This window comes from Rhinoderma darwinii, chromosome 2 (genome assembly GCF_050947455.1).
Source record: "Rhinoderma darwinii isolate aRhiDar2 chromosome 2, aRhiDar2.hap1, whole genome shotgun sequence".
Taxonomy (NCBI): domain Eukaryota; kingdom Metazoa; phylum Chordata; class Amphibia; order Anura; family Rhinodermatidae; genus Rhinoderma; species Rhinoderma darwinii.
Genome location: NC_134688.1, coordinates 36,299,420 through 36,326,852, shown reverse-complemented (window position 1 = coordinate 36,326,852; position 27,433 = coordinate 36,299,420). Strand labels below are relative to the sequence as shown.

Genomic DNA, 27,433 nt, shown 5'->3' with positions numbered 1-27,433 from the left:
GTCACAAGAGGGATAGCTAACTAGCAGGTCTTTCAGGGCATTCGACAGACCCAACCTAAACTGGCACCTTAAGGCAGGGTCATTCCACCGAGAAGCTACGCACCACTTCCGAAAGTCAGAGCAATACTCCTCAACAGGTCTCTTACCCTGACTTAAGGTCACCAGCTGACTCTCGGCAAAGGCAGTCCTGTCAGTCTCGTCGTAAATAAGTCCGAGAGCAGAAAAGAAACAATCAACGGAGGAAAGTTCAGGGGCGTCAGGAGCCAAGGAGAAGGCCCACTCTTGGGACCCTTCCTGGAGCCGGGACATAATTATACCCACCCGCTGGCTCTCAGAACCTGAGGAATGAGGCTTTAAACGAAAGTAAAGCCTACAACTCTCCCGAAAGGAGAGAAAAGTCCTCCGGTCCCCTGAGAACCGGTCGGGCAACTTGAGGTGGGGTTCAAGAGGTGCGGTGCGGGGAACTACCAGGGTAGCATCAGGCTGGTTGACCCTCTGAGCCAGGGCCTGGACCTGTAGGGAGAGACCCTGCATTTGCTGAGCCAGGGTCTCACGGGAATCCATAGTGGTGTCAGGGACCAGGGGTAGACTAGGTATGGGCTTGTTATTATGTAACGGCAGGGGGTAGGGAGACGGACAAGTGAGCCCTAATCTACCCGCCACTCTGTCCCTGCCTACTTGCAACGACCCGCCCTAGGCGACGGGGTACAACTGGGCGGCGGTCCCTGCGCTCAGTAAGTGCACGACAAACACGACAAACATACAAGGAACACAAGCAAGGAAAAAGGGGCCGTTGCCCACGGCAACACCGTGAGCAACCAGAGTGGTGAACGAGCCGAGTCAAGCCAGGAGTGTGCGAGGTACAAAACGAAAAGCAGAAGAGTAGTCGGTAAGCCAGGGTCGGTATGGAGCAGGATCAAAAAATAGCAGGAGCTGTAGCTGGGCCAGGAACCACAAGGAAGGAAACCAAAGCAATAACAAGCACCGAGGGACAGGAAGTGCAGGCTTAAATAGACCGAGGGCGGGAGCTAGCTGAGTCTGGCCAGGTTACGATAGGCTCTCCCACTCCTAAGCCTGCCAGCCTGAATGGTGGAAGCAGGAGTCAGTCTCAGGGATGTATTCTCAGGTGCTGACTGATTAGTTCTGGGAGTTAACCCCGCAGTGCCTGGCAGATCCTTTACAGGATGCTAATATAATTGGGTGATAGGTCCCGCTTCACTCCGGTTCTCTGAACCGGCTGTAAATTTAACAGCCGGTACGGGAGAATCAGGGCGAACTGGGCCCCCTTCCAGCCTCGGGCTCTTGCCCAGATTGCCCTCATTATAATCCGCCCCTGGGCCCAAGGTTTCCCAGCAGAACATTACCCAGAGCATCACTGTAATGGATTTGCCTGACACAGCTTCTTTGTCGACACCCGTGGTTAATCAGCCTGCACCTGTGACTAGGTCTGTTAGAGTGACTCGATCTGCTACCACTCAGGCTGGGAGGCTGAGGAGTGGGAGAACCTATCACAGCCTGGCCAGACAGAGCTAGCTCCCACCCTCTGTCTATTTATATCTTCATTTCCTGCTCCTCCTTTGCCTGTGATTCTGTCTGGTTTCCTGGCTCTGCTGCTCCTGCTAAAACTATTGATCTCTGCTTCATATTGACCCTGGCTTTACTGACTACTCTCCTGCTCTGCGTTTGGTACCTCGTACACTCCTGGTTTGACTCGGCTCGTTCACTACTCTTGTTGCTCACGGTGTTGCCGTGGGCAACTGCCCCATTTCCCTTAGCTTCTGTGTACCCTTGTCTGTTGGTCTGTCGTACACTTATTGAGCGTAGGGACCGTCGCCCAGTTGTACGCCGTCGACCCAGGACGGGCAGGGACTGAGTGGCGGGTAGATTAGGGCTCACCTGTCTGTCTCTCTACCCCGTCATTACAATCACACTGCCTCTGCCTGGTTTGTCTTCTTCCTATAGTGCATTTTGGTGCCATCTTTCCCAGATAAGCGACGTACACGCACCTGGCCATCTACATGACGTAAAAGAAAACGTGGTTTATCAGCCCAAGCCACTTTTTTCCATTACTCCATGGTCCAGTGCTAATGTTCACGTGCCTATTGTAGGCACTTTTGTCGGTGCACAGGGGTCAGCATGGGCACTCTGACTGGTCTGCGGCTATGCATCCCTAAACACAGTAATCTACGATGCTCTGTGTATTCGGACACCTTTCTATCAAAGCTATCGGTAAGTTTCTCAGAAATTTCTGCTACAGTTCTACTGTGTGATTAGACCAGAAGTAAACGGCCGAAAAACGGCTGAAGGATCGGAAGCAGAACACCTTCAAACATCTGCCCATTGATTTCAATGGTAAAAACGTTCTGTTCGGACGGGCCACTTCTTGGGACATTTTTGGAGCCGTTTTTCATTGACTCTATAGAAAAACAGCTCCAAAAACGGCCATAAAAAACGCAGCGAAAAACGCGAGTTGCTAAAAAAAACGTCTGAAAATCAAGAGCTGTTTTCCCTTGAAAATAGCTTCGTATTTTCAGACGTTTTTGATTAAGCGTGTGAACATACCCTTAGTCTCTCTGCACTCACATCAATGAGATTTGGGTGCCCATGATCCTGTCGCTGGATCACCAGTCGTCCTTCCACTGTATACCAGGAACACCCCACAAGACCGGCTGTTTTGGAGATGCTCTCACCCAGTCATCTAGCATTTGCAATTTGGCCCAGGTCAGATCCTTACACATTCCCATTTTTCCTGCTTCAAACACATCAACTTCAAGAACTGACTGATCACTTGCTGCTAACATATCCTACCCCTTGTCAGGCGCCATTGTAACCAGATCATTAATGTTATTCACTTCACCTGTCAGTGGTTTTACTGTTTTGACTATACTGTGTATACGCTAAAAACATTTGCCATTCTGTCATGTGTCTGCTGTAAATTGGATCGGATATGGGGGGTTTTTGTGATGGTTTTTTCCATAGTTTTCATTTTTAAGTATAGAAAAGTTTTCTTAGATGTCCTTTACTCTCAGACAATCCTGTGCATTGTTTATATGGAGCTTCATCATCTTACTGTTACTTTGCAGGATAATGTCGGGTCAGTATCAGTCAGTGTTGTGGAGGAGACTCTCAAAAATGTCACCTCATCAATAAAGAAGAAAAGCAAATCTATGAGTGCAGCAACAAGTCACGACAAATGTTTTCAGACATGTAAAGAAATATCTTTACTATTACGAGAGCAAAAATTCAACATGTGCAGTAAGTACATTTTTGTCTTGCCGTGTCCTAAAGACTTTAACCCCCTAATGACCGAGTGTTTTGGTCCTAAATGACCAGACACTTTTAGCGATATTTGCTTAAGTAATGTTTTATCCGCCATAACTTTTTTATTTGTTGGGCTACTAAGGTTTTTTTTCATGGCAGATAGAGTTGTTTTTCCATATATTTTTATTATACATTTATATTTTTTATTTTATTAGTTGTAAATTGTACAAAAAGTTAATAAGAATAGTGTTTTTAAAATGTATGCATTTTTTAAATTGGCAAATTCACACTAAAATAAAGTACTAAAATGGGTTACTTTTTTGTTTATTATTTTGATATAGGGTATAATATGTTTAGTCTCTTGTGAATGGGGAGGTTATGGTGAGGGTGTGGGTTGGCACAGGAGGTATTTTTTTTAACTTTATTTGTTTTTTATTATTATTACTTGTTTACTTATTTTTTTTATTTTTTATAGATTATGTCCTCCAAGAGGTCATAACAGTCCTCTGGGGAACAATCACATACATTATTTTTATTATGCAGTTTTTACCAGCGGTTCTGCCATGCCATGGTGCGCTGCTGCCTCTAATGTCTACACAGCGGTCATTGAACCAGTGTAAACTGAAATGGAGAAAATGCAAGCGGTTAAAAAAGGCTTCTGTCTTCACTTTAGGGTCCCCAGTTGTCAACCAGCACCCAATGGGATCCTGCTAGACTACGGTTCCTTTAAGCCTGCTCCATACATTTACAATGGGGCGGGTTTAGAGCATTTATGGCACGTTAGGCAACCATTTCCTAATATACGTTTACTAATCAAATCACTTGTTACTACGGCTGATTATGGCTCAACCTACATTTCTCCTCCCCAGTTTTCCCCATGTCTGCTCATTACCTCATATCCCCAAAAAATTGGACACATAGAAACAGAATTTGATGACAGAAAAGTACCTATAGGTCCATCCAGTCTCACTTGGCACTTTATTTTCTCATCTGTGTTTATTGTCTTCTGGGCCTAATAATTTTCTGCACATTTTTGGATTTTTTTCTCTCCCTGTTCTATTATAATACATTATTATTACCTTGTTATTCTACATATTGCTCTTCTAATTTTGCATCATTATGGTCTACTCATAGTCTTGCTTGCATTATGGTTGGTCCCTCTGATATATGCACCTACTAAGTGAATTCTATCTTTCACCCATTGCCATAATGACTCGTCTGTGCTTACCTCCCTTGCTGCTTACTCAGTTATATACTCAGTATTGGACTGGCTCATGAGAGGACAAGCGGATCCTCACGTGGGCCCAGGTCCAAAGAGTGTAGCTATGATGACTGGCGGGCACGTGCTGTGGGCACTGATGGCTAGAAATGGCACCAACTAGCCATCCTGCCTTGGTAAGGGTATTGAGATATAGGAAGGAAAGCCTAGCTGTACTTCTGCAAGACCCTGGTGTGATAATAGGCCCCAACCACAACTGGGACTATGAGGTCCAGCAGAGTTTATGATGCAATTAAAGGGGACATTCACCTGTTCTGTATAGCTGGATGGGGGACTCCCAGTCACATCTTCCCTGTTGTGCTCAAGGTAGTCCAGTCCGACATTGCATATATTATTAATTTCCATGTTATCAAATGATATTTTCAGGATAGGTGAGTGTTGTTTTATTTAAAGAGTGTTCTGGTAACCCGGCATTTTAGTTCATCTCAATGCATGGAGCGTTATTAAAGTGTAGCTAAATGTTTGACAAACTTCTGACATGTCATAGTGACATGTCAGACGTTTGGATTGGTGGGGGTCCAAGTACTGAGATCCCCACAAATCGCTAGAACGAAGCAGCTGAAGCACTCGTGTGAGCGCTCAGCTGCTTCGTGTCTGTTCGGCTTTTTCCGGAAATAAATGTATCGGAGTACGGGCTCAATAGAAAGTCTATGAGCACGTAAGCCGATACATCGGCTTTCCGGAAAAAGCCGAACAGACACGAAGCGGCTGAGCGCTCACACGAGCGCTTTAGCTGCTTCGTTCTAGCGATTGGTGGGGGTCTCAGTGTTCGGACCCCCACCAATCCAAACTTCTGACATGTCACTATGACATGTCAGAAGTTTGTCAAACGTTTAGCTACACTTTAAATGATTCTTCACATGTAAATCACAGCTATTATGTAAACCCATGTAACTAAATATTATTCCACTTTAGAGAATCTCCAAAACTCACTTATTACTTATGCAAGAAGTACAAAGAAGATGTTAAAGAACATGATGGAGGAGCACCAAAGATCTCTGGATTTCCTCTCAAATCAGGTGCAAATACTTCCATCTTGCGAATGTTGAGTTTCAATTTCTATATTTGTAAGGCCGGTATTCAACTCATGCAAGTTCCATGCTCGGCTTGTCTGCTATCTTGGATCCCCTCCCCAGACAAGGGGGTTTTACTCATGTTGGAGATCACAATCTTTGCATACTACAGCCATAGTTCCAAAAATTCTCAAATGATATGTCACAACATGATGGGCTATATGGAAGACAGTAGTACAGCTGTACAACAAATTGACTTCAATGGGCACCATGTAATACTTTAGTTCCCCTGTGGTGGTGCTATAAGGAAATGGAACACTGGCTGCCAGGATTGTCCGAATCGGATAACTATATTAAGATCTCAAAAGGGTTATGACTTGATATACCAGACTCCTGAATATCAAATCTGCTCAATAATGCAGCAATATATCAGTCTTTCCCTAATCACAGATCTTATATTTAACTTGTATTCTAATATACTGTACAGTGCACTGTACCTAATCTTCACATTATTACCTATAGGTGAGTGAACTAACGAATAAGGTTCTTCTTTTGAATGCAGAAGTCTTGAAAAAACACACAGATCCTTTTCTTAATAGACCCTTTCAAACACATGGTAAGAACATTGGTTTTGTAGAATGTTTATCCACACGTATTCACATAAAGAATAATAATAGAAAGTAAGATTTAAAAAAAGTGTAAGATGCTTCACATTACATAGCTACATTTCTGTATTAGAGCAATGCGTAAATCTATGTTTCATGTTAAGGTCCTGTGACACGGCAACATGGGCCGAGTAAACGAGCGCCGATCAACGAGATAAGGAGCTATGTATAAGGACGAGCGCTCATTACTACGATCGCTCATCCTCATACATTTCTATCATGTCGGCAGCACATCTTCTTTACACAGGGAGATGTGCTGCCGACAACGATAATTGTTGCCCTGTTTACAGGGCAATGATTGGAAAGAGCATACTGTGAACGCTCGTTTGCCCGATAATTGGCCCGTGTAAAAGGGCCTTTACTGTACCCCAATGTCATCTTGCAATTCGACATCTTGAAATCAAATCAAACCTAACACTAAGCTTCTTGACATTTGACTCATCCTGTCTTTGCAAAAAACACACTAGAGCAGATGGTCCTACAGTGGTAATATGTTTTTCATGCAGGGGACAAATCCATAGGGAGACATTCTAATAAGAAGGAGCTTATCTGAAAATATGTCTTAAAAAAAAAATAATGACCTACTGTTTAAACCTTTCATGACCAGGGGTATTTTGGGCCTTGATGTCCAGAACAAAATTTTACATTGCCATCAAACAGAGTACATAAAACAGTGGGGACTGTGCCATTAGCCCGTTAATGTATGTGGGGCAGACAGAAATGGGTTAATTCAAGTTTTAATGTTAAACAGATTAATTACACATTTTTCTGGTGTTTTTTTTTTCCTTGTCACTATCTACATTAAAAACATAGAAATGTTGTCGTTTTGTACACTGACCACTGAGCCTCAAGATAGACTGACACTTCCTGTTCTGTAGAGATCGTTTCTCAGCAGTCATCTCATTATTATCACAGGCCGGATTACAATGATAGGTAACACCTCTCTCTCTCTCTCTCTCTCTCTATATAGATAACACAGGATCCACCATTCACAATAGGGTGGCACAGCTCCCCTCCTCCCCCTCCCTGCACAGTGACCTCTGTACCTATCACAGAGCATGCCCACAACACTCCCATAAAAGTGAATAGTAGTATTTTTTTGCTGAAGTTTCTTATGTCCATGTAGCTCCTGTGAAGCAAACTACTGAACTGGTGTTCAATAGTGATATATTTAATTTAGAGGTCTTGTCTCATGAAGACAACCCCTGTTCATATGCCCTATTAAGGCATATGTACTTTACAGAGAGGCGTTCAAAGCTCAGGACCCCCATCTATGATCCACAACGCAGAGCTGCTCTTTTCGGACCTAGCCTGTCCATGCAGTACATGAATGGCCCTTCACTTGAATAACCACCATGTCATACTACATTTCCCCTGTAAGGGGCCACTGCAGGGAAATTATCTGGCTAGATTCTCCTTTGCCTGGTGACAACAGCTTATCGCTGAGTATGATCAGCCGGCCTCCATATGAAAAAGGGTTATCTTCATGACACAACCCCTTTAAAAGTGTCTTAATGTCTATCCATGATTTTATAGTCATATTTTAATATCTCAGACTAACAGAAAGGAAAAAGAAAAATTGACTACATTTTTTACTAAAACACCTACTGAGAGGTAACAAATATAGAAAAAATAGGGGTATAGAGGAGACACCCTGCTAATTTATGAGCTCAGTTCTTCTGTCTGATGATCCCCCCTTTAAGAACGCTATTTGCTACCGCGCTCATCATTATAGCTGCTCTTGGTTTACAATCCTATCGCCCATTTAAGCCTTGCAAAAAAACAGTCCACATCAGTCCCTCTCTCCTTGCCTCGCCCATGTACAGCTCCCATTCACTATTCACTTTCCTCAGTCAACTTAACCCATCTCATCCCACTGCCCAACAAAAAAAACGCTCTCATAAATCACAGAACCATCTGCTGTCACTCTCCATTCTCCTGCTATTAGCTGCAGGGGACATCTCTCCCAACCCTGGGCCTCCCTTTTCTTCTGCCAAGCTCAACCACTTACCTGTCACACATAGAAATCCTGCAAATCTTCTTGCCATTCCTTGTATGTCTTCTCCTGTCTCTTTTAACTGTGCTCTCTGGAACTCTCGGTCCGTGTGCAACAAACTCGCCTTTATTCATGACTTATTCCTTTCTAACTCTCTCAACCTCCTGGCTCTTACAGAAACATGGCTACAACTGTCTGACACTGCTTCCCCCGCTGCTCTATCTTATGGTGGTCTCCACTTCGCTCATGACCCCAGACCTGAGAACAGGCAGGGTGGAGGAGTAGGTATACTTCTTTCCCCACACTGCACTTTCCAGGTCATTCCCCCGATCCCCTCACTCACATTTCCCTCTTTTGAAGTCCACACCCTCAGACTCTTTCACCCTTTTTCCCTCCGAGTGGCAGTTGTCTACCGCCCCCCGGGCTCACCCTGCCACTTCCTGGATCATTTTGCTGCCTGGCTTCCACAATTTCTATCCTCTGAAACACCCACTCTCATCATGGGTGACTTCAACATCCCCATTGATAACCCAATCTCCTCATCTGCCTCCCAGTTTCTATCTTTAACCTCGTCCCTAGGTCTGTCACAACTTACTAACTCTCCTACACATGAAGACCGGCATTCGCTTGACCTGGTCTTCTTCCGGCTCTGCTCAGTTTCTGACTTTATTAACTCTCCTCTCCCGCTTTCTGACCACAATCTTCTCTCCTTTACTATCAAATATTCTCTACCTCCTCAGGTCATCCCTACGTATCAGACATACAGAAATCTACATGCCATTAACACTGTGAAACTCATAGACAGTCTACAGTCCTCATTGTCCCCTATCTCTTCCCTCTCCTGTCCCAATCTGGCTGCCAAACTTTACAATAACACTCTCAAAAATGCAATGGATGAAGCAGCCCCCCCTACACTCCGAACCACCCGACAAAGACGACGACAACCCTGGCACACGCCTCAATCCCACTTTCTTCAGCGGTGTTTGAGATGTGCCGACCGACTGTGGAGAAAATCGCATTTGGATGCAGATTTCCTCCATTACAAATTTATGCTCAAAACTTACAACTCTGCCCTTCACCGCGCCAAACAAGTCTATTTCACTTCTCTCATCTCCACACTATCTAATAATCCAAAACGCCTCTTTGATACTTTTCACTCCCTCCTTAGTCCTAAAGTGCTGACGCCAATCACAGATCTCGGTGCTGAAGACCTGGCCAATTATTTTAAAGTTAAAATTGACAACATCCGGCATGATATTATCTCGCAGTCCCCTAGTAACATCGATCCCCTTCCCTCCCGCACTCCCTCTTCTTCACTCTCAGCATTTGACCCAATAACTGAAGAAGAAGTCTCGAGGCTCCTCTCTTCTTCTCGTCCTACTACCTGCCCTAGTGATCCTGTCCCCTCACACCTCCTCCAGTCCCTCTCTCCAGCTGTCACTAGTCACCTGACTAACATATTTAACCTCTCTCTTTACTCTGGTATCTTTCACTCCGCTTTTAAACATGCCATTATAAACCCATTACTGAAAAAACCAACTCTTGACCCATCCAGCTCTGCCAACTACCGACCAGTCTCTAATCTGCCCTTCATCTCCAAACTCCTGGAACGCTTGGTCTACTCTCGCCTTATCCACTATCTCTCTGCTAATTCCATTCTTGACCCCTTACAATCTGGTTTCCGCACTCTACACTCCACAGAAACTGCCCTTACTAAAGTCTCAAATGATCTCTTGGCGGCTAAATCGGACGGTAAATCCGCTCTCCTGATTCTTTTGGATCTCTCTGCAGCCTTTGACACTGTAGACCACAAACTCCTACTTAACATGCTCCACTCTATTGGTCTCAAGGACGCGGCTCTCTCTTGGTTTTCCTCCTATCTCTCTGACCGCTCATTCAGTGTGTCATTTGCTGGTTCCACTTCTTCTCCTCTTCCCCTTGCTATCGGGGTTCCTCAGGGATCAGTCCTAGGTCCGCTGCTCTTTTCTCTCTACACAGCTCCTATTGGACAAACCATCAGCAGATTTGGCTTCCAGTACCATCTCTACGCTGATGACACCCAATTATATACCTCTTCCCGTGACATCACCCCTGCTCTAATACAGAACACCAGTGATTGTCTGTCCGCTGTCTCTAACATCACGTCCTCTCTCTATCTGAAACGGAATCTTTCTAGAACTGAGCTCCTTGTGTTCCCACCATCTACTAGCCTCCCGAAACCTGATGTCTCAATCTCTGTGTGGGGCACTACCATCACTCCTAAGCAGCACGCCCGCTGCCTCGGGGTTATTTTTGACTCAGATCTTTCCTTTACTCCTCACATATAATCACTTTCACACTCCTGTCATTTTCACTTCAAAAACATCTCCAGAATCCGCTCTTTTCTTACGGAGGAAACCGCCAAAACTCTCATTGTCGCTCTGATTCACTCTCGTCTTGACTACTGTAACTCATTACTAGTCGGTCTTCCCCTCACTAAACTCTCCCCTCTCCAATCTATCCTCAATGCAGCAGCCAGGCTCATCTTTATGACCAACCGCTACACCAACGCCTCTAATCTGTGCCAGTCACTACACCAACGCCTCTAATCTGTGCCAGTCACTACACCAACGCCTCTAATCTGTGCCAGTCACTGCACTGGTTGCCCATCCCCTTCCGAATAAAATTCAAATTTATTACTCTCACCCACAAAGCTCTCCACAGTGACCGGCTCATGCAGCTTTATGTCACCACCGCATGTGTATAAAAATGGCCGGACCATTGTACAGAACAAACACTGTTACACTTTGTGTCTCCCTTATGTCCTCATAGATTGTAAGCTCTTGCGAGCAGGGTCCTCACTCCTCGGGTTTAAATTGTAAATGAACTTTGTCACTATGTAATGTCTGATATTGTTTGTTTCATGTCCCCTCTAAATTGTAAAGTGCTGCGTAATATGTTGGCGCTACATAAATAAAGATTATTATTATTATAAGAAGGACAGCCAGCGGGCTACACTTACATTACAGCTCTAGGTACAGCCTGATGGAATATTCCAGTGCCAACATACAGATTATTCGGTGGCTGTGTCCTCTTAAAAGGGTTCTAATCCCTGCATAATCCAGATGTTATACTACGTAACTCCCAAACAGAACTGGCTTTATGTGTCATTCTGTCTATGCCCAAAACAAGAATGCAAATACATCTGAAAAGATGGCAAGTGTGCCCCGTGTTTATTACAGTATTGTGCCATTTTACCCCAAATTCTGAGCACACCTTTTATTTCTAAGAAAAAAAGCGTGACTCAGCAGTCTCAATATAAAGCCCTGTTCACACAGAGTTTTTTGCAGGCGCAAAAATCTGCCTCAAAACAGATTTTGACCTGCCTGCACTCTCTTTGCCGCGTTTTTCGGTCGCGGCCACTGAGCGCCGCTGGCAAAAAATGCTGCGAAAACCGCTTTCTCTGCCTCCTATTGATGTCAATGAGAGATCAGAGACGGAAACGGCAGAAGGGCATGACGCTTCTTTTTCCCCTAAGCGTTTTTTCTGAAGTTTTTGGGTGCGGTCTCTGACGCGGTTTCCACGCCAAAAACAACGCCAAAAAACTCTATGAACATACCCTATGTATATAAAATGTATACTGAAAGCTATACAGGACATGAAGTGACATTACATTATTGTTTTTCATCGTTATTACTTGTACTAGTAAGGCTCTGTTCACATCTTCATTAGAGGCTCCGTCAGGGGTCTCCGTCGCAGATCCGGTGAAAACTGCCGCAAGAAATATTGCAGCATGCTGCACTATTCCCTCTGGTAAAACGACATACACCAGCACGGACACCTGGTGAAAACCTCTTAGGGTAAGGCCAAACGGTGCGTTTTTGACGCGGTTTTGCTGCGTTTGAAAACTGCATGCGTTTTTTGTCTCTGTATGCTGCAGTTCTGTTGCGTTTTTAAAGGAAATAATTGATGGACAGAGTTTTCACCCGTGTTAAAGTTTGTTAGGCGCTTCCTGTATTTAGTTCATTACAAGGCAAGTTCAGCAACAACTTTGGCAGCGCGGTCATTAACCGCATGCGGTCGGACATTATGGAGATGCAGATAACCGCACAAAAAACACATTGTAATATAAGAGCAGCCGTCTATCCAGAACAAAATTTTCACCATTGACTTCTATTGAAAAATGACTTGCTGCAGTTTAAAAACGCAACATAAACGCACCGTGACCGCACCGTGTGGCCGCACCTTTTGTGTCCGTGAAGCAATGGCTCCAGCGCGTTTTTTCGTTCTTCTGGTCCTATGATGGAACAGAAGAATGGAAAAACTTAGCGCAGATGTGAACAAAGCCTAAAGCGGAGACCTTTCTCTTCTGTTTCTGTTCAGGATTTGATTGCACTGATATTAAGGACAATTTTGGAACAAATTCAAAAGCACCCAGTGGAATATACATTATACAGCCAGAAGGAACTCATTCCTCATTTGAGGTAATTACCGAAGACCAGATCCCCCTGTGTTCTGCATCTGCCATGTGTTCAATATATAAAGTTCTGCTCTCCCATGATTAAAAATGAAATTTAATCCAGAGCTTCATATTCATAAAGGAATATCCCGGCCCTCGAGTTGACCGTTGTTATAAACGTTTGACTGCGTGTAGTGTGTATATTTACAGGATATTTTACCTATGCGGGAGATTTGAATTGCCAAAATGAAAAAAAAAAAAAAAGTTGGCAATAAATGTAATAAAAAAACGTAATGGGCCTAATTTACAAAAACTACAAACAATCACATTCCAGCTTTTATTTCACAGGGGCTCTTCAGAGAAAGAAAGCAGCCACCTGATTGGTTGCTATGAGCAACTGCTCCACTTTTTCCTTGCACTACTTTTGATAAATTTCCCCCCATTGTATTTATACATACCGATTTGCAGAGGTTATGCAGCAGTTTTATTCCAATTCTATTTGTTTTTTTCCTTAAAGGGGTTGTCTTATGACAGACATTAACATATTGGTAGGATATGGCATCAATGACCCTTATAGTGGAGGTCCGATCAATGTGACTCCCAACGATCGCTAAAACGAAGTGGGAGCGACAATAGGAAAGCATAATTCCTCTACTCCGCTCAGCTTTTTTCTGGGAACTGCATGGTCAGGCACTGACTATAATGAGCCGATCATGCGGCCTCCTGAAAAGTAGAGCCGTCAGGAAATGATTTTACACCACGCTTTCCTAGTGCTGCTGTCACTACGTTATCGATCTTCGGGGATCACAGTGGTCAGTGTGTCTGTCATTACAATCTCTTTAAAGGTAAACTGTTAAGAACTGTCAGAAACTGCCTGCTACCAACCTGTTATACAGGACGGTAATAGGTTAGTAATCATGAGCCTGTATATCCTCTCCGATTCAGACTAATTTAGAAAATGAACTTTGAAATACTGCACTATATGCAAATGTCCTGTAAAGAGTCGTAGGGGTGGTGCCGCTCCTCTGAAGGGTCATGATGGGATATGTCATCAACAGCCAGCTCCGATGGCAACCAGCACATGCACAGTGAAGCAAAATGTACTGGCCTGGGCTCTATCTGCGCACCGCGCATGTGCCGGATGCCATTAGAGCTGGCTTGTGATGACGCATCCCGGCCAGTGTGACACTTTAGAGAAGCGGCATCACACCCATGACTCTTTACAGTTCATTTGCATATAGTGCTCTGTTTCTAAAGTTCCTTTTCTACAGTATCGGCAAGATTATACAACGGCATCAACATTAACCTTCTTGTATAACAGGTTGGTGGTTAATTTCGGGGCCTAAATCCTCTTGACAGGTTCCCTTTTAAGGGGGACTGTCTCCATACTATGCTGCCTTGTTTAAGTATGCGGACAGGTCCGCTCTTCTCTTATCCCAAACAGCTCCCACCAGTGACTGATGGCTGCCGAGCATCTTCATATTTACATGGTAGCCATCAATCACCCATGTGAGGGTCGGGGGGGGGGGGGGGGGCAGTGGACTCCTAGCTATCCACTGATTTTTTTTTAGCGGCCATTAGCCAAATGCCACTTCTTTTTTTTTTGTGTAAATGCTAATAATAGAGCGGACCTGCCCCACTATATGTTCCCCTTAAACAGGGCAGCATAGTACAGTGATAGCCCCGCTTTATAAAAGTTAGAGCTTCTATATCTGTTTCTATGGAAAAACCACATTGTGGTTTCCACATTTTACCCCACAGTTCGACTTGCCTCTTATGTGATGCATTGAGTTGCTGTTTATTGTGGCCAATCATAGGCATTTTACAAGTTGAAGGCTATGTACACCTTCCTTTGAAATCGTGTTATTGTTTTTTTATATAAAATTGTCTATCAATGTGATTGTTGCAACTTCCTAAATAAATTTTATTAAAAATTATTTTTACTTTTTGAGATACAGCTGCCTTGTATCCTGTATACAGAGCAACTGTAAATTGCGCTGAATCCTGTACCCGTCAGGTCAGCAGGGCTGACGGGTTCAGTGATAGCGGGTCCGGCGTGTATCTGACACGCAGGATCGAGCTGTAATCGATCACATCTAAGTTCATAACTTAGATGTATGTTTTGGGTCACAAATAGATATTATCACCAAAAAAGTTATCTAAAATATAAAAGAGGATATAAGCCTAAAAAAGCCTATAAGCCTAAAAATGCTAAAATAGCTAATTTTATGTGTATAAAAATTCTAATAAAAGGAAACGGCATTGTTCACAATAAAAAAACTCCAAAAAATTATATCGCTAGTTCAAAAAATTACAGCCATTAAACGAAGCGCTAAAAATGGCTAAACGGTGTCTAGTCCTGAAAGCTTAAAACAACCTGGATCTGAAGCGGTTAAACTCAATAATAACACTGTATGCAATAAGCTCCTAAGCTCCCTCTAGTGGTGGCTGCAGGAATACAGAATTTTACCTTTTAAATTTATGTCTATGCAAGGGATTTGGAGCTTTGTCTCAAGAAAATGGAGCTCTGACTGCTATAAAGATATAATAAGAAATGAATCAGCGCAAAATTTTGGACCTAAAAACAACATGGTTCTAAAAGGTGGACATTCGCTTCAACATTTGTTTGAGTCTTTGAAGACACCCTAAAAGTGTCCTGTGGCATGTAGATAACTTATAAACCAATTTACAGCCAGAAGGTTCTAGGTGATACATCTCTCATTAAGTTGTGTACTCTACTGAAATGTCTCCAGGCGTTCTGTGACATGGATTATAGAGGAGGAGGTTGGACCGTTCTTCAAAAGAGAATTGATGGGACAATTGATTTCCAGAGAACTTGGCTGGACTACATGGAAGGATTTGGAGAACTTTCAGGTGATTAAGTCTTTTTTTTCCTTTTAATTCAATATTTAACGTCTTTTATTTATAGTGAAAATCGGGGCAATTTGGGGCAATGTAAACAAAAGGCCGCGCAAGGGCCCATCAAGAATACAACAATGTATAATATACAGTAAAGCCAAAAAATATCAAGAATTGTCACCTATAGAGTCCAAAGGAAAAGGAGGAAAAAAAGAAGGAAAAAATATGGGGGTAGGGGGAAGAGAGCAGGGGAAGACGACCTCCCAAGCTCCACACCCAGGGTTAGACATTCACTTGTCATTTAATTGGGACCTCCATATAATATCTCAGTTAAAAGCCTTGTCAGGAGCAACTTTTTGCTCTGGAGGATGGCATCAATAGGTGTTAAATAGTTTTTAGCCAGTACTGTGTAATGCTTCACTTTTTCTGCATGCAAATACTATTACATTGTTGTTCCCTTGGCAATGGGGGAGATAAGTTAGATGAGGTCCCAACAGAATAAACACCCCCACAATCAAATGCACAAGCAATACAGTGCCAAAAAGTTAGTGGTCAACAGCCTCTTTCTATAAGTCCTTTTAGAGCAGGGGTCTCAAGCACGCGGGCCGCATGCGGCCCCTGGGGCTGTCATCTGCGGCCCGCGGGACACAGAGCCGCTAGACTCTGGAATTCCCTGACATCGCTATCCACATATGAACAGCGATGTCTGGGGCTTCCCCAGAGCCGGAGTCCAGTGCAGAGCTCTAGTACAGGCTCTGCTCCGGGACTCTGTGGAAATCCCTGACATCGCTGTCCATATATGGACAGTGTGTCAGGGTCTTCCCCAGCGAGGAGTCCCGAGCAGAGCGCTAGTACAGGCTCTGCTCCGGGACTCTGTGGAATTCCCCAGAGCAGGAGTCCCAGTAATGTCAGGACCACAGCTGGAGTCCCAGGAAGAGCCTACTAGCGCTCTGCCCTGGACTCCCGCTCTGGGGTTGCCCCTGACATCTCTGTCCATATATGGACAGTGAGGTCAGGAGCAGAGCTGGCATCCCAGGCATAGTGCTAGAAGCGGCTCTGCTCCGGGACTCCAGCTCTGGGCAAGCCCCTGACATCACTGTGGCAGCATCTACGGAGGGCACTGGCAGCATCTACTGAGGGCACTGTGGCAGCATCTACAGAGGGAACTGTGGCAACATCTACAGAGGGCACTGTGGCAGCATCTACAGAGGGCATTGTGGCAGCATCTACAGAGGGCACTGTGGCAGCATCTACAGAGGGCACTGTGGCAGCATCTACAGAGGACTCTGCGGCAGCATCTACAGAAGACTCTGTGGCAGCATCTACAGAAGACTCTGTGGCAGCATCTACAGAGGGCACTGCGGCAGCATCTACAGAGGGCACTGCGGCAGCGTCCACAGAGGGCACTGCGGCAGCATCCACAGAGGGCACTGCGGCAGCATCCACATTGGACACAGTGGCACTATCTAAAAAGGGGCTGCCCAATCTTGACAGGTGTGTCTGCCAAACGCTGCCAACTGAGCCGCCGGACTGCATTTAGCGAGACTTAAACTGGAAAACTGGATTGTTGAAATAAGCACGTGGAGAAATATCTCAAATTTTAAACCTAGCGGTATTATTATAGTAATGTAATATTAATTATATAGTAATGTATTATTATTATTATTATAGTAATATAGTGTTATAGTAGTTCAAATAAGTAATTTATTAACAATAATTTTGTGTTGTATCAAATTTGAAAGTAATGCGGCCCGTCAACTTCCCATTTTTTCTATATGCGGCCCACTTACCCTGCCGAGTTTGAGACCCCTGTTTTAGAGCATATGGACATCATAGAGAGGGGTACCCACTCTATAAGCCAAAGCGGAGACCCGCCCTATAAGCCAGAGCCGAGAACTGCAAAAAGTGGATCTCCCTTAGGCAGACTTGGTGCATAATATGGTTGTCTATTCATTTAAACGGGCGCTGCGTATTACAACATAATACAGCAATGCATTTTCTGCAGCGATAATGGCTCATTGCAAGGAGTTCCAGCAGTAAGACCCCCCAGTGAGAGCGGCAGATTAGAAGCGGTTGTCCCCTTTAAATGACTAATTTAGCTCTGCTACATCTCTATATTTTGTATGTTTATGTTTATTACATCTGTTCTATATCAGTACAATGCCACCCCTTAAAGTAAATGTTTTAACCTGTGTTTAAGAAAAAGATTTGTAGAATTAATGGCAAAGATCAACTCTGCAACACAGGGAACTCGACTAAAAGGAAATTCCACCCATTATACATAATCCATCTATTGTTTTGTTAGATTATCCTTGTTTTACCTGTGCAGCTGTTTTACATTTTGGTCAGGATCTCATGGGATCCACTGGTCTCACATCAATATTACTGTAATACGAGCGATTTACATTATGTTTTAAACTTAAAGGGGTTGTCTCAGGACGACAGCCCCTGTCCATATGCCCTATTAGGGCATGTGGATGTCATAGAGGGGGGTCCTTGGCTCTGGCTGACCTCGCATGTCAGTCCACTACATGGACGACCATTCATTTGAATGGTCACAAACAATGTAACGCTACATTTTCCCTGCAGCGGCCACTACAAGGAAAATGTATGGCTAGGGGTGGCATCCCTCAGCGATAGCAGCTGATCACTGGGGGTGAGAGGGGTTGTCATGAGAACCCCTTTAAAGGAGACTTAAAGGACACCTACTAGAAGAAAATACTTAAAGTGCAACTAAACTTTTAAAATTCTTTTGACATGTCATAATGGCATGTCAGAAGTTTTAATCGGTGGGGGTTCGAGCACTGAGACTCCCACCGATCGCTAAAACAAAGTGGCAGAAGTTTTTGGGTGAGCGCTGTGCTGCTTTATTTCTGATCGGCTTTCCTCGGAGCAGTGTACAGGGTCAATAGAAAATCTATGAGACCATAGAAATGAAACAGCTCAGCACTCCCCTGAGCACTTCTGCCGCATCGTTTTAGAAATTTGTGGAGGTCTCCGTGCTCGGACCCCGATCAATCAAAACTATTGACATGTCACTATGACATGTCAAAAGTTTATAAAAAGTTTAGTTACCCTTTTAAAAAAATAGTTTTTAATATCTTACTACTGAGATATGTTTGCTTGAAAAAAACAGGCCCCAAACTTGAATCTGCACTGCTGAGAAATTCTGATTTCTGTTAGGTGTAGAAATGTAATAAAGACCTTGTGCGGATCCAAATCACTATCAATATCTGTATCCTACCTGGCTTGAATACTGGCAAATATGTATGTGTGTTATATGTGTAGGAATTTAGAAATCAGAAGAGGAAATGTTGTCATTAGAATTACTCAGTAGTGCAGCCTCTGGCTTTTGGCCTGTCAGTGAGAATATCTCAGCATAGAAGTAAGGTATGGTTTTCACATTTAAAAAAAAAGGTTCTTGCAGATAAAGTTTAATGGACGACAATCATAAAAATACTTTTTTTTGGGGGCTTCTTCAGGAGAGTAAACAAACAATGGAGGCGATCATCCGTGCATGTTCTTGGAAAGAACAAAGACGTCACGAATCACAGGAGGAGGTTATATGTGGGCGGCCATGGATATTTTTCCAGTGGATGAGTTGTCGAGTCACTCTCTATTGAAATGAATAGGTGATCCTCTCATTCGGAGGTTTCCGTAACTCATATTCACCAGAATGGAGAGTGACCATTCAGGATCTTCTTGTTCTTGTGATCAGTATTGATCCATCAGCTCCCCACCAATCAAATATTTTTGACACGTCTTATTGGCATTCCATAACGTTTTTCACTGGAAAACCCATCATTTCATTCACATTAGAAAGTTCCTCGCCACATTTTGGCCAGACTGTTTTGCACTGACTCATTCAGCCCGTGACTCACGAGACTGCACGCATTCAGCATAGTTTAATAAGCACATGGAAAATAAGCAAAACATTGTTTAGGATGAGATGACTTTACACCCCCATGCATTATGGCAGGCAGTCCTGTGTTTGCTTTATTGCAGACTGTCTCACATTTATCAAACATAACATACAATTCACAATGATCTCTATTTACAAGGAACAGGTTTTGATTATTTGTCCATGTTCTGCCAGAAGATCTATTTTTTTGTATAGAATTGTTTCTGTAGGCTGCTTAAAGTGAATCTCCACCTTTTAACACCATGTCATTTTTAGGACTGACATTCAGTGCTAATTAATTTCTTAATGTATCTTTTTAGCGGTCTGAGCTTTGTTTTTCTGATACAAAGCTCCAAATCCTCTGTAGAAACATAGAGCTAAACTACCTGCAGTCACCACTAGAGGGAGCTTACTTTATACTGTTTTATTATTAGAAGGACACCCTGTGATCAGCCTATTTTTAAAGGAACCTTTCTAAGGCTATGTTAACATTTGCGTTTGAGATTCCTCTGGCAATTCTGTCTGATTTTACTTCAAGCATAGTGCAGACTGCAGCACTAACCTTGCTGTCAAAATTTTGGAAACCCTAATGGATCCCATTATAAATGAATCTGGTCCATCGGGTGCCGTTGGAATCTGTCATACCATGGACCTGGCTTAACGTTGTGCTTTTCACTATGAACGGAAGCCACACCGCATATGTGAATAGAGCCGCACAAAAAGGGATTATTTAAAGTGGACTACTGCTTTAGGTAGATTTCCTTTCATAATCAGTGAATCTAAATGTTTTTTACTATTTTATGTCGTTTTTGCAGGTGAGTTCTGGCTAGGTTTGAGGAAAACATTCTGTATTCTAAATCAGAAAAACACTAGTTTTATGCTGAATATAGCCTTAGAGGCAGAAGATGGCTCATCCGCATATGCGACTTATGATAACTTTTGGATTGAAGATGAGAAGACAGCCTTTATACTGCATGTCGGACGTTATTTTGGAACTGCAGGTAAAGTATTTTTACTATATCCATCATTTTTTTCTAACACTGACTAGCACTAAATAAGCCTGTTGTCAAATAGGGCTTCAATGGGGTTGTTGTCAAATAAAGACAGCCCCTAAAAATATGGTCTCATAGAGGATGGACGTTATAGAGGGGGAACCCTGTCTGGGACGTCACTATTTAAGCCAGAGTGGAATTTAGCAATCTATCTATTACATAGACCGCCATTCACTCTAAGCCCCACCCCGGAATGCCCCTAAATATGCTAGAAAAGCCGCCTTTAAGGAAAATTTGCATACCTCCTACCCCATTGTGTTCCATTTCCCAGGATAGCCGCTCTTGGCAAGTATGTATTAATATATACTTACACTGCATTGCAAAAATACATTGCTAATAATTTGTTAACTGTCCATTAATGTTTAGGTGATGCTATAAGAGGAAACCGGAAAGAGGAAAGTCAAAATGCCATGCCCTTCAGCACATATGATGTAGACAATGATAACTGTTATCCTTCCTGTTCCTTCAATGACACCAAAGTGACCAGCTGCAGCCAGCACAAGGGCAGGAGCGGCTGGTGGTTCAGCCAATGTGGTTTAGCCAACCTGAACGCTGTTCACAGAGTGACTAGAGGTGTGGACATATCGGGCATTCACTGGGATACGTGGAAAGAAAATAACACGACTATTAAGATTAAATCCGTTTCAATGAAAATTAAGAGAACTCACTACCCGTTTTTTAAATGATTCGTTTTTGTAATTTGCTTTATTATTATTTTTATAACATAATATAGTGTATTTAAAACCTAACCCCTCTACTGTAACGGCATACGCATACTTTAGTTAGTATTACAAACCTTTGCAGAAGCTATGCTTATCTCTCTTCTTACTTCTCCGCCTTTAAGTTTTCAGGAGGATGTGTGAGTTCAGGTTGCCTAGCAACCACTTAACATTCTATCTTGGTGACCACCATTGAGTACATGTAGCTCCAAATGCTATGGTCACAGGACTTTCTATCTGCTTAACAAGAGACTTCCTCTTCATGCTGCACAGGATAGTTTTAGGTCCTTCCCCATTACACAATAGGAAGAACGTGACTACATAATAATATCAGGGGAAAAAAAACTAAAGTCCAAAATCTTCCTTAATAAGAAAAAAGTTCCAGAGATCTTATCTGATGTACAAATGGTGTGAGTGGATGTCTCCATAACAAAAAACAACATTCAAAAGAGGACAATTTTCATACAAGACAAAGTTGTTTTCCTGAAACAAATTTCCTTTTCTTTGTATTATTCAAAAATAAATGCCCCGCATGCATTCATGATCTTATGGCAGCTCTGGAGTGCCTTCCTCCAACTTTTCCATTTTGCCTCAGGCTCCTTAAATTTGCTGTAGGCGGATTATCTAATACCGCTGCACCCCAACCTAGCTGCCTTCTGGGGTTTGCTTTGCCCCTTCGGGTTCCTCTCTAGATTTTTCCTTTCTCTCTTTGTGTCTTGTATTTCCCTATTGCTTTTTCCTTCTTGTCTTGACTTTTCCTTGTTCTTGTCCACAATACCATACATACCAGAGAAGTAGACAATGCAATTGCTGCGGGGCCCTTGGGGAAAGGGGAACCAGCAATGGTTGGTTCCATCCCCTTTGATACTGGGTGCAGGATTCCCCAGAGGAACAACATTGTCTTCAAATACGCTGGTGGGCAATAGCCCAAGGATCATGTAAAGGTGTGGAGGGGAAACAAAGAATAAGCCCTCCTGTCCTGGGTAGCAAAACCTGGCATCATAACAGTGCGGCTACTTTCGTCATTGCTGTTAGACCCCCTATCTTCTGCGTATGCCAATGTTTGTCAACCTTGCTTTTGTGTTTTTTGCAGTCACTTTCTAATTAGAAAATAATGATTGAGGCTTCACCCCTGTCCACACCTTATAGGATCTTGGACTTCAATGTACCTTGAACCTCCGTGGTGTCCCCCTTTCATTATACTTTCGAGCATGTCCTATTTTTTGCTTATTCTTTTTTCAATACTATCTAATTCATGTTAAATAATGTATTCATGTTTGTATTAAATTGAATCTATTTTATATCTAAAAAAAATTGTTGCTGTTTTATAACTTTGCTATACTCTTTCGGCATTCCCTTAATGCAACAGCTCCGACCTACGATATTTTACTGCAAGATCATTTTAATTACATTTCTCATGTTTTATTCATTTTCAAAATTCAATAAATAGAATCTGTAACTCATCCAATTATTCCTTTGCATTTTTAGTCACTGGTTGGAACTGTTATTATAATTTTTATACTATGATTTTTTTTTATTGTTACGTTGTGAGGTCTATAACAGATTGAGAGGGTTTACATTGCATTGTACAAGGTCTGTTAGTAATAGAATGGTAATTACAGCAATTTCTGGTCTAAAATGAAAACATATTTTCAGCGCTCCTAAAATAGAAAAAGTCTCCGTGAGTGATGTTACAGTATTTGGTAAATCTTATTACATCAATGTATGAAACAAGAAAACAATTACACCCCAACTAAAGCAATTATATACTACATACCTAAGGACCGTGTTACACGGAAGGGCGTCATGTACTCGGTTGTAGTCCACATAACCCTCCCATGTTGTACATAGCCATACTACGTCACCCATAGCAGTCTATAGGGCAAGCGTGAGAGCAATGAAAGCTGGCACACCTATAGCATATCAGTGGGACATAGAGGTCACAAGGTATATCGTGCTCAGCGGCTGTGAAAAAGGTAAACAGTTCGTATATCAAACGGAATCAGAGACTGAAAAATCTGTGGATTCATCATTTAAAAAAGGGAGTTATTTTATTTAGTCAGATTAAAATAAAAAGTGAGGTGGACATCCGTTTCCAGGCTCTGTATTGTACCCCCCACATCGGCTGTTATATAGTCCCTACTCACAAGCAAATGAACCCCTTTCCGCCCTGCGCCATAATATTAGGTAGCATTGAGCCGGTCGTTCCCACGGACCGCCGTACTTTTACGATGAGCTCAGAGGAGCTGTGTCTGCGCCATCACTTGCAGGTGCCGGATGTTTTATACATTAGAACCTATAATATCTCTTGGGCATCAGTATAAGAGCAAGAAATAATTCACACGTAATAAACAAAAAAATGTCTCCGCTTCAAAAAGTAATGGCCATATAGACTTATTAGCCAAACAATTATATGCTCTTTAGCAGTCCATACACATGGACAAATTACCCCCCCCACAAATATATACAAAAAATTATTAAAACATAAATGAAAACAGAACCTATAGTTAAACCATCACGTTCCTCAGTCATATAGGTATACAATAGTATTATATATCAATAATGGCTCATAAAAACCAGGTAGAGTGTCTAAACCACAGTCCTAATTCAAACAGAACCAAAATGTAAAACACATTAGTAGATAAAATCAGTTACCTGTAGCTGGCATGATGGCCGGTGGAAGACTCAATAGAGGAACACCTCGACGTGCGTTTCGCAACCTTCATCAGGAGGTGATTAAGGATAGTGCTTTTAGGGTTTAAATAGTACTCCACTAAAGCGCTATTCAATGGCCTATAGCGCATCAAGAGGCCAGTCCACGTCCACCCTCCGCGTCATAGACATCAAACACAAGTGAGCAGCAAATGCCCACACCTGTATTTCCACCCTTACGTTGACAACTTCCAGATGTTTTATACAGCCTACATTCTGCTCTAACAGCCAGGATCGGAGACCTGGTACCTAAGTTGTTTTACTGGGGGAGGGGGCTCCCTCTAAGCCCATTAGCACCATGGTCTGCCATCTACGAGAGCCTCATCAGGCTCTTATCATTCTGGTCCTTTAATCCTAAAGGTGCCGAAGCTTCTGTATGTATGATCCAGTGTTCTTCTCGTCTAATGAAGAGGTTATGCTGATCACCACTAGGCGGAATCGACTTAACCCTTTCTATACCTGCAAATCTCATAGCAGGATCATTATTGTGTGCTTCAAAGAAATGTTGCATAACCTGTGTGGAGCCTATCTCAGTAGTGAAAGATCTTTTATCCACTTATGTAAAGGATGGATTATCTTATCTATATAGAAATATCCACAGGGAAATAAAAGGGTATATTCAACATAATTGGTTCTGCAGGTGATTTGATCAAGTACTTGACTTGTGATGGCACCCAAACAAAATGTTTTGGTCATCATCATGTTGGGATAAACGACACAATTGTTGCATTTGTGATTACCCTGTGGGGCAGAGTTATGTAACCATGTGAGTATGGACCTTTCATATTGGCAACGCAACAATAGCTTCTGGAGAGAATATCTCTGTACTAGGATGCCATACAGAGGCATTGTATGTTGGCACATGAAGTGCCTACAGTTTACAGTAGTGTCGAAGGCTCCATAGTATAGAGAAAGATTGATGTTTTTGCTGATATAGTGGGGTATTTTTATTCTAGGAAATGTTCTGATTCTCCATATGTGGTGCCTAATAAAAACTGCAGATACATTTTTCAGATGCATGATACAGATCTCCCCCCACCCCAACAAAGCAAACACATTCCCATTAAAAGCAGCATGTTTTAAAACGTCTAAAAAAACATGAACCAGCAAATAATGCAATGTGTGAATGTGTATTCATAAATTCCCTGTAAAGGGTTTGCCAGACACAGGTTCTGTGTCGATTCCCGGGGTTAATCAGCCTTCATCAGCTCCAAGGTCTGCTAGAGTGACGCGATCTGTTACCACTCAGGCTGGCATACTGAGGAGAGGGAGAACCTATCACAGCCTGGCCTGACGGTTCTAGCTCCCGCCCTTGGTCTATTTATACCCTCACTTGCAGCATGTTCCTTGTCTGTGATTGTCTTGTTTCCTGGCTCTGCGATTCCTGCTATTTACCTGACTGACCGCTGTTTCATATTGACCCTGGCTTGACTGACTATTCTCCTGCTCTGATTTTGCTACTACGTACTCTCCTGGTTTGACTCGGCTCGTTCACCACTGCCTGTTGCTCACGGTGTTGCCGTGGGAAACTGCCACAACTTCCCCCTTTGCTTCTGTGTTCCCTTGTCTTGTGTTGTCTGTCTTGCACTTATTGAGCGTAGGGACCGTCGCCCAGTTGTACGCCGTCGCTTAGGACCTTTTTTTTTTCTGCTCTCGGGCTCATCTATGACGAGACTGACGAGTGCCTTTGCCGAGAGTCAGCTGGTGACCTTACGTCAGGGTAAGAGACCCGTTGAGTACTGTTCTGACTTTAGGAAGTGGTGTGTAGCTTCTCGGTGGAATGACCCTGCCTTGAGGTGCCAGTTTAGATTGGGTCTGTCGAATGCCCTGAAAGACCTGTTAGTTAGCTATCCCACTTCAGACTCTCTAGATCAGGCTATGGCTTTAGCGGTACGTCTTGACCGATGTCTCAGGGAACGACGACTTGAATGTTCTGGTGCCTTCAACTCTGGCTCCCCTATGATGGCTCCAGAGGTTCCGTTGCTTCATTTTACCATGGAGAACACGGATGAACAGATGCAACTCGGGGCCTCTGTGTCTCCCCAACAACGTAGAGTGTTCCGCAGGAAGAATGGTCTCTGCTTCTAGTGTGGGGATGACAAGCATCAATTGAACTCCTGTCCCAGGTGCAAGAATAAGCAGCCGGAAAGACTTCCGCGCCTAAGTGACCATCGGGGAGGTCGCTTGGGCGCACAGGTATTTTCCGCAAATATGAAGCCTAATAAAATCTTGCTTCCCTTTCAGGTCTCTTTTGATGGAAGGTCTGCCACCGGCAGTGCCTTCGTGGATTCATGGTCTGCTGCTAATATTATGTCTGTGGAATTTGCTATGTGTCTAGCTGTGCCATTAATTGATTTGCCTAAACCTGTCCCGGTAGTGGGTATTGACTCCACTCCGCATGCTAATGGTTATTTTATGCAGCATACCCCTGTTTTTGAACTCATTGTTGGCTCCATTCATTTGGAGCAGTGTTCTGTGTTTGTGATGTAGGGATTATCGTCCGATTTGATTTTAGGTCTTCCTTGGTTGCAGATGCATAATCCCACTTTTAACTGGAATACTGGTGATCTTACTAAATGGGGTAATGAATGCATGATGTCATGTTTTTCTATTAATTTGGTTTCTCTCGTTGAGGAGGTGAACACTCTAACTGAGTTTATTCAGGACTTTGCCGATGTATTTTCTAAAAAGGCCTCCGAAGAGTTACCTACTCATAGAGAGTACGATTGCGCAATCGATCTGGTACCAGGAGCTAAGCTCCCTAAAGGTAGGATATTTAATCTCTCTTGTTGTAAAGGATCTGCCAGGCACAGCTTTGGGGTTAACTCCCATAATTAATCAGTCAGCACCTGAATCTACATCCCTGAGACTGACTCCAGCTTCCACCACTCAGGCTGGCTGGCTTAGGAGTGGGAGAGCCTATCGCAACCTGGCCAGACTCAGCTAGCTCCCGCCCTCGGTCTATTTAAGTCTGCCCTTCCTGTCCCTCGGTGCTTGTGATTCTTTTCGTGTGGTTTCCTGGCCCAGCTACAGCTCCTTCTATTTTGATCCTGCTCCATACAGACCCTGGCTTACTGACTACTCTTCTGCTCTTCGTTTGGTACCTCGCACACTCCTGGCTTGACTCGGCTCGTTCACCACTCTGGTTGCTCACGGTGTTGCCGTGGGCAACTGCCCCTTTCCCTTGCTTGTATTCCCTTGTATGTTTGTCGTGTTTGTCGTGCACTTACTGAGCGCAGGGACCGCGGCCCAGTTGTACCCCGTCGCCTAGGGCGGGTCGTTGCAAGTAGGCAGGGACAGAGTGGCGGGTAGACTAGGGCTCACTTGTCCGTTTCCCTACCCCCCGTCATTACATAATCACAAGCCCATACCTAGTCTACCCTGGTCCCTGACACCACTATGGACCCCCGTGAGACCCTGGCTCAGCAAATGCAGGGTCTCTCCCTACAGGTCCAGGCCCTGGCTCAGAGGGTCAACCAGCCTGATGCTACCTTGGTAGTTCCCCTCACCTCACCTCTTGAACACCCACCTCAAGTTG

At 43.5% G+C, this 27,433-nt stretch overlaps 1 protein-coding gene across 6 annotated transcripts in view; it reads left to right on the top strand.

Annotated features, from left to right (window-relative positions):
* Positions 1-22,646, top strand: part of ANGPTL5 (angiopoietin like 5) — a 72,076-nt gene extending 49,430 nt beyond the window's left edge. For 4 of the 6 annotated variants that reach the window (XM_075849967.1, XM_075849971.1, XM_075849966.1 and 1 more), the window contains 7 exons: positions 3,084-3,255; positions 5,456-5,559; positions 6,076-6,169; positions 12,577-12,677; positions 15,406-15,526; positions 20,228-20,413; positions 20,831-22,646. In XM_075849967.1, coding sequence (XP_075706082.1) covers positions 3,084-3,255; positions 5,456-5,559; positions 6,076-6,169; positions 12,577-12,677; positions 15,406-15,526; positions 20,228-20,413; positions 20,831-21,150 — 1,098 coding nt within the window. In that variant the 3' untranslated portion in view covers positions 21,151-22,646. The remainder of the gene's footprint in view (positions 1-3,083; positions 3,256-5,455; positions 5,560-6,075; positions 6,170-12,576; positions 12,678-15,405; positions 15,527-20,227; positions 20,414-20,830) is intronic. The other 2 variants (XM_075849969.1, XM_075849970.1) reach the window with 2 other exon arrangements.
* Positions 22,647-27,433: the final 4,787 nt, after the last annotated feature.